The 8,361-nt window shown below is 37.3% G+C and overlaps 2 protein-coding genes across 2 annotated transcripts; one reads left to right on the top strand and one right to left on the bottom strand.

The window, feature by feature from the left end:
- Positions 1-2,823: 2,823 nt before the first annotated feature.
- On the top strand, positions 2,824-5,758 carry LOC113320246 (protein NRT1/ PTR FAMILY 5.6-like). Its single transcript, XM_026568172.1, has 4 exons — positions 2,824-3,066; positions 3,652-3,869; positions 3,949-4,490; positions 4,585-5,758. The coding sequence occupies exons 1-4, from the start codon at positions 2,931-2,933 to the stop codon at positions 5,492-5,494; spliced, it is 1,806 nt and encodes a 601-aa protein (XP_026423957.1). The 5' UTR covers positions 2,824-2,930; the 3' UTR covers positions 5,495-5,758.
- A 514-nt stretch (positions 5,759-6,272) lies between these two features.
- Positions 6,273-8,140, bottom strand: LOC113323280 (aldehyde oxidase GLOX-like). Its single transcript, XM_026571565.1, has one exon. The coding sequence runs from the start codon at positions 8,071-8,073 to the stop codon at positions 6,442-6,444; it is 1,632 nt and encodes a 543-aa protein (XP_026427350.1). The 5' UTR covers positions 8,074-8,140; the 3' UTR covers positions 6,273-6,441.
- Between the last annotated feature and the right edge of the window lie 221 nt (positions 8,141-8,361).

The following is an 8,361-nucleotide window of genomic DNA, read 5'->3' as shown; positions in this document are numbered from 1 at the left end:
TTTGACTAGCAGTAAAGTCTTTTCTATGTTACAAAAAAGTTCCAAATTGTGTCAAGCTGTTATAATCTACATGTTTCAAATAATTCGTAATAGCTGAACCCTACTACGAAATACACGTCCAAAATTCGTAACGGTCCAATTACCATTACAAAATTCGCAACAAAACATTGTTGTTACAATCCCGTCTTGTAACAAGTAGATTTTGTTGCAAATTGGAAAAAAAACACAAAATTGGTTAAAAAGACCAAAATCTATAATTCCTGGGTAAAAAAGACATTTAGATTTTTATACTGTTTAAATGGACAAAAATGTAAAAATAACCAGGATGTAAACAGTTTCATCCCACCCATTTTCAAATACTTTTTCTTATTTTTAATTTACATCAGGATGCATCCAGTTTCATCCTTGCTATTTTTTAAGTTTAAGCCAGGATGAATCCAGTTTCATCCTTGCTACTTTTTGGTGTCCATTTCACCCATACTAATTTTTACTCGTCCATTAGAACCATGTTTTAAAAATATTTGGACAAATGACCCATTTTCCGGAGAAAAAAATGGTGTAGTGATATTAGATTTTTGTTCACTCATTCAGTAATTTCCGGCATATGAACTTTCCAAATCAACTTGTATCGACATTGAAATCTGTAAAAATCACGAATAATGAAACAAAAAGTTCGAATATGAAAATTAAAAATCGATTCTGAAATCCGTTCTGAAATCAGATCTCATATTGTAAACTAATCTCCAATTTCTATGAGAAATTTTAAAAAGAAAAAGAAAACTATTATGATATGAGATCTACATTTGAAAGCTTATACACCAAAGAGAGGTGTATTTTTTCTTTTAACGGAAAGTATAGATATACAAAAGAAATGCAGCACCGTGTGAGAGGGTGGTGGGGCTGGTGGTGGGTCCCACTCATGCCCCACCCTTATCCAAATGCAGAGAGGGTGACATTAAGGCCGTCCGATCCCCTCCCTGTACAGATCACGCTGCTGTTCTTCGGTGGGTCTATCATCACTCTTCTTTTAATCATTGATTGGAAAGAAATGTCCAATTATTCAGAGGACTTTTTTCCCCTTGAGAATATATTAGCAGGTGGCGCATGATTAGCATCGTAAAATAATAAGTGGGATTATAATTTGGATCCAACAAAATGGGGCTTGATCCTCTTTTTGATCGCTCCATTCCATAAGCTACTAATGGGGTCATACCACCATAAGAAAAAAGTTGTGGCCACGATTCAATATCAATGCTAAACCTAATTAAACCCCTATTAAGATTACATACTAGCCAAGGAACTTGCATTTTTGTCATTCCTTTTTCTAGTCAACCCTAATTAAATAAGCTAGATACGGCGTTAGAAAGTTGTGAATCTTCCATTAAGTACATTTTGACTAACTGCAATTAACTAAATTATTCAAGAATAGTTCAAGAAACATGAGCAGTTTATTAGTTTAATAATCCCGCAATTGGATTAATGCATGACCCATTAATCCAACTCAACTTGTGATCCCCATTTTTTCCAACATTAAGTTTTTTTTTTCAAACAAATCGGCTTGAGTAGATCGTTGGGGTCGGGTCACCAATAATAACTAAGATAAGATTATCATATTTACAGATGTATTATTGACCTGTTTATATGTTTCTCATCCTTAATCCGTTGTCTACAATCGCTACCTACCAATACCATTACCAAAAAGATAACCAATTTACAGTACATTTTCAAGTTGCTAGAAGTTGGCCCAAATATTTTTAAAACATGGTTGTAATGGACGACTAAAAATTAGCATGGATGAAATGGACATCAAAAGAATAGCAAGAATGAATCTGGATTTATCCCGGCTTAAACTTAAAAAATAGCAAGGGTGAAACTGGATGCATCCTAATGTAAATTAAAAATAAGAAAAAATATTTGAAAATGGGTATGATGGAACTGTTTACATCCTGGCTATTTTTACATTCTCGTCCATTTAAACAGTATCAAATTTTACATGTTTTTTTCATCCAGGAATTGTCGTTATTGGATTAATTTACCAATTTTGTGATTGCCAAATGGGGTTTCTATCAAAAGGATTAATTTGTACAATCGTACTGTAACGTTATCTTTGACTTCGACATGACTACATTTTCGCAAATTTCATCATCAAACATGCATCATAAACAAGTTATTTCACTCTGGATTTATTTCCGTTCCCAAGTAGTGTGCTCAAAAACTGTACAATTTTACTATAACAGAGTAGTTTGGATATCCTTAGCCAAATATCGTATATGTTTGTCTGAAAATAATGGTATAAGTGCACATGTAAAATGTTATATGTGTGGGAAGCAAGCAAATCCGCGGACAATCTAGTAAGTTTTGCGGAAAGGAGAAAAAAGGCAACGATGAGTTCAGACCACAGAATGTAACCAGTGATGATGCCACCACTGGCAGAGCATTCCCTCGTGTAGGTCACCTTACAAGTTTAACAGAGAAAACGCGGTATAGCTAGCGGAAACTTTTTGAATCATGTAGTCAACAGTTCGAAGACTATGACAGTAGTAGACTCATCAGTAGTAACCAAAAGCAAGAAGGAATATATTCAATGGGTAGTTACAATTCACATCACTACTACTACATCAGTATTTCTTTTCTTGTACAGTAAGATATTAGTGGAAGGAAGGAATGAATTCTATCTAGTACACTTACCACATACTCCTTTAATTTCTATATCAAAACAATCATGTCAGGAAGCGCACACACAGGTCAACAAATCACTTTCAATAACCCTAGTAATGTTAGCATGATCATATATTTCTCTACTGCTAGCCTATATATACTAGTTTAACACCTTCATTCTTCTTCACTCAAAAACTCCTTTTCCCTCTCATATTTCTATATCTACTTGGCTTCTACAATATATACCTCACCTAGCTAGGAAAAGAAGACCCATGGATCATGAACATCAACTTCATGATAGTACTGATGATGAAGAGAAATGGGTGTATGATTCATCTTTGGATCATAAAGGAAGGGTTCCCCTTAGATCATCCACTGGTGCATGGAAAGCTGCTCTTTTTGTCGTTGGTACGTATTAATTAATTAATTAAACAAGTACTACTAATACTTATCGTTTTCTTGCAAAATCATGCTGCCGATGAATCAACTTGTTCAATTATTATTATTTTGCTACAATTTTAAATTTTTGTAACATAAAGTGATTTATTGGATTTAACTATACGTCAAAGCAAACCTAACAATCAAAATGCAACTGTGAAATGTTGATTACTGAAAGGGAGGGTTTGTTTGCAACTGAAGTTTCGACATTTATGTTTAATTTGTCTTTGTATTTTTCATTCTACTTTTATTAAGCTTGAAGTTAATTTGCTTGAACGTCCAAATAAAACCTTGATTGGTCTAATAAAAAAGAGATTTTAATCTTCTAGGCAAAAAGGACAATGAAACATGTAACTAGGAAAAGAACTGTATGTCAATTCTCGAATCAACTATGTGTTTTTTCTGGCACTGATCAACTTTAGGTACATATATGTATGAATCTTTTTTTCTTCTTCTTCTTTTTTCTTTTTGTTCTTTTTTTTCCCCCGGTAAACAAGATATATATGAAGCAGCGGTTAACTTACTGATGTTTTTTCTTGCTTTTACTTGAAACAGCAATCGAGTTCAGTGAGAGGTTAACTTACTTCGGAATAGCAACTAATCTCATCATCTACTTAACAAAAGTGATGCACCAAGACCTCAAAACAGCGGCAAAAAATGTGAACTATTGGTCGGGTGTAACTACGTTGATGCCATTAGTTGGTGCATTTCTCGCGGATGCTTACTTTGGGAGATTCACTATGATTCTAATTTCTTCAGTCGTCTATCTTTTGGTAGTTAAAGCTAAACTGAAAGCAACGTTTACAGATTAACAGACTACTGTACTCATGTATGTGACTTGGTTTATTACAGGGTTTGGGTCTCTTGACAATGTCAGAAGTTATTCCAAGTCTAAAGCCTTGTGATAATCCGGCTTCGTGTCATAAATCAGAGAAACTTCACGAAATTATATTCTTCCTTGCGTTGTATTTAATTTCATTTGGGACTGGTGGGCATAAACCTTCTCTAGAAAGTCTTGGAGCTGATCAGTTCGACGAGGATCATGCACAAGAAAGGATGAAAAAAATGTCATACTTCAACTGGTGGAATTTCGCACTTTGTTCTGGACTCTTAATTGGTGTAACGGTAATCGTTTATGTTCAGGATGAAGTTAGCTGGGCTACTGCAGATATGGTTCTCACATGTTCTATGGCTTTGTCTATAGTGCTTTTCCTTATGGGTAAGCGATTTTATCGTTATAGGGTGCCTGAAGGAAGCCCTTTGACACCCATGTTGCAAGTAATAGTAGCTGCCATTGCCAAAAGAAACCTGCCGCATCCTTCAAATCCAGGGCTTTTATATGAAATTCCCAAGTCTAATGGATCAAGACTACTTTCCCATACAAGAAAGCTAAGGTGCGTATATATGAACTTAAACTTGATTTTGAGCATAGATAATATGATGCGCAGCTGAAATCTGACCAGAGAACTTATTTGTCTGATTTTACAGTTTTCTTGACAAAGCTGCAATTCTAGAGGACGGATATCCGGAGGAAGACGATGAAAAAGTGTCAATCAAGAAGAAACAAAGTCCGTGGAGACTAGCCACAGTAACAAAAGTTGAGGAATTGAAACTTGTTCTAAACTTGATTCCGATATGGCTGAGTACTTTGGCGTTTGGACTATGTGTAGCACAAGCAACAACATTCTTCATAAAACAAGCCGCAACAATGAACAGAAAAATGGGTAATTTCGTATTCCCACCGGCTTCTATCTACTCAGTTGCAGCTATCGCAATGTTAATCTCCGTAGCTATCTACGACAGAATCCTAGTACCCGTACTAAGAAAAGTCACGGGAAACGAAAGAGGAATTAGCATTCTTCAACGCATCAGTATTGGTATGGTTCTTGCCATGGTATCAATGATGATATCAGCATTAGTCGAGCGTAAAAGGCTAAAAGTTGTCAACAGAGAAATTCTCAGTGGATCTGCCTCTGGGTCAAGCTCAATGAGCGTATTCTGGTTAGCACCACAACTAATAACGATCGGAATAGGAGACGGGTTCGCAATTGTAGGTTTACAAGAGTATTTTTACGATCAAGTACCTGACAAAATGAGAAGTTTAGGCATAGCATTTTACTTGAGTGTTCTTGGTGCTTCAAGTTTTCTCAGCAGTTTCCTAATAACTATAATTGATCATTTGACTCAAAGAGGTGGTCGAAAGAGTTGGTTCGGTAAAGATCTGAATCATAGTAGACTGGACAAGTTTTATTGGGTGTTAGCAGCCATTAATGCTGTGAATTTACTTGTTTATGCGTATCTCGCCAGAAGGTATTCGTATAAGAATGTGGAGAAAAGAGTTGCTGTTGTTACTGATTCTTCTGAGGATGAACGACATGGAATTGAAATGATCCCTTAAATCATTTGATTTTAATGCTCTCTTCGTTTTTGCAAAAGCGTTACTATCGCATTTTCGTTTTTGCAATACTATCGCATTTTCGTTTTGGCCTATTTTGCAGAGAGACAGAGGTAATATTATTATTATTAGGAGTATATTAATTAAAAGAAGTTTATTTTGTAATACATATATATTTAGTATATTCTAGCAAATAAAATCTAAACTATGAAGTATTTCATGTATATGAATGTTTTGAATGGTAAGTATGCGGTTTGAAATCCAAAATGCTTTCTTGTCTACGGTTTCTTTCAACTGTGTGAATCCTAAAGTCACGTGTAAAAGGTTGATTAGATTAAAACGACCACCTTGTTTGTTTACTCCTGGTTCATCTGAGTCATCTGGATCTGAGTCGTCTAGATCCGACTGAAATCACTTGACTCAACTTACTCAGAAAAATGTGAGTCGGTAGTTTGATCCCATAAGTCAGAGGTATTTTGTTACATGACTCAAACGGGTCCGAGTCAGGGATTAGATCTGAGTCAGAGGTCGAATTAGAACTGACTCAAAATTGAAAACAAACGGTCTGACATCTGACTCGCGAAGAGTCAGGGTTTGACTCAGATTCAGATCGCGAATCAGATGCAAATAAACATGATCGAAGTATGAAAAGTAAATATGTCATATGACATGTTTCGACATTATAAGCAACTGACAGAGAAGAGAAAAAGAAAAGAAAGATTACAACTTCCCTACATTGTTTGCCCATTAAAATGCAATGCTGGAGATATTTTCTTTGGCACCGATGAAAAATTGGGCCACTGTGATAACATTTGAGCTGAATATGCTATAAGAACAAAGGAAATGAACTGAAAGTAAAAAAGTCGGATTTCACTAGGGAACAAAAGCCTCTAAAAAAACCTATAGAATCCAAGAACCTAAAAAACAAACAAGGTTAGAAACCGGAAATATCAAGAAATGAGCTGAATCCATCGAGCAACACTAGGTACACCTTGGTTAACTGCAAACACCATATAGTAACCCGGCGGAGCAACCTTGGAATTTGGTGGAGCTGTGCACCCTATCCTATACTTGCCACCAACGGCACCACCTGATTCAGGAATCGCCGACGTGACACCCAATTTGACTAACCTCTGTCCTTGTGAGTAGGAATGCGTGGCGAAAGGTGCACTCGCGAAATTCACCTCAACTATGCCAACAATCGGCAGTGTGACTGATATAAAGATCTCAAAAGCCTGTCCGTAACATAATTTTTCAGGTAATTCTTCAATAACTGGTCTAAGATTAGCGCGGTCAGCTGACAGATACTCCGGTGAGAACGCTTCGAGCCGCAACTCTGTCGGGAAATCGCCACCGTACTTGTATAAGTAATGGGGATTACTACCTGCAACTAAAACCCTACCATCCGGTAACAAATTCGCAGTCGAATGGTACATTCTTGGTACTGTAGCTGGAGTTAAAGTCATAAACCGTAATCCAACAGGTTCGGACGGTCTATAAAGAACGGGATTCAGACACGGGTTTGTACCCAGTTCGAACCCCTGACTACCAGACTGAGCACCGTTTATGATCAGTGCATCACCGGTTGGTAACATTACCATATCACCCATAATCCTTGCAAAAGGCATGTCTTCCATTTCCCAATCCGGGTTCGGATCCGTCGCGACAATCCGTCCACAGTTGCCGTGAGCCGGAGTGTCTGTGCTCTTTTGGATAAAAGCACCATATTCTGCACCGCCACAAACAACAATCACAGCCGATGTATAATCCTCTTGTAATGCCAACATCACTGAAGAACCAGCCGATGGATAGTTACGCGGACCGCCTTCCAGCGGTGGATAATCGCGTACCACAGAGTTGGTCGTATAATCGTATTGTATGGCTCGATTATTCGCAAATATGAATAGATTACCATTTGGTAGTAGATGAACATAAGGGTACAAATTATCCATTTGATCATCTTTCACTTCATCCAGAAACTGTAACGGTAAAACGCAGGGTTCTCTTGGCGGGTAGAATTCAATACTATTTGCAGCCCGTCCGCCCACAATGATCACGGAACCATCGGGTAAAATCTGATTCGTGGAATACCACCTGCCACTGACCAATTCTAAATCTTGAAGTTCCTCCCAGTCACAAAACTCATTTCTTTCGCAAGGAACGAATTTTCTAATCTTCTTTAAACCATCAAGATCACCACCGGTTTGTAAAAGAGTTCCGTCCGGCAAAAACTGACCAGACGAACACCACGTATCCGTTTGAATCATCAGCGGTCTGATTTCGTTTGTTAACGGGTCGAACAAAACAGAATGAGCATAGCAATCATGTTTTAAAACTCTGTCGTTTGGATTGTCACGACAATGGCCTTCACGTAACATTCTCCTCGAAGGACCAATATTTGTCCGATCAAGTAACACAACGGTACCGTAACGTGTAACGGCGGTATGCATGGAAGAAATGCCGACGTTGGCTATAAGAAGTTCCCATGTGCCCGGTAATTCACCGTGTGTTAGATGAAACTTGGATTGTATCCCGATTATGTGTATGAAAATGAGAAGAAGCCATGATCTTGATAAGAACATTTCTAGAGACAGAATAAGAAGGAGATGTGAGAAATGAGTAAAAGAGGAGAATGCCTTTGCTGTTTGGTTTTGCTTACTACCGTGTGTAGTGAGTGATTTTTTCACAACCTTTTTAACATGAAAAGTAGAAGAGATTTGAACCGTCTGATCTAAGATAATTTTGGCAGAATTCAACGATCGAAGTTCTTCATTTATTTCTTTTTGTGGTAAAATGATGTAACGGTGAAGGGGAAAGGGCTTTGCATTCATTGACGTACCTAGGTATGTAATGAGTGGTCCCATTATGTT

Source organism: Papaver somniferum, chromosome 11 (genome assembly GCF_003573695.1).
Source record: "Papaver somniferum cultivar HN1 chromosome 11, ASM357369v1, whole genome shotgun sequence".
NCBI lineage: Eukaryota > Viridiplantae > Streptophyta > Magnoliopsida > Ranunculales > Papaveraceae > Papaver > Papaver somniferum.
Note: the sequence above shows the minus strand (reverse complement) of the source record. Positions and strands in the feature narration are given on the sequence as shown.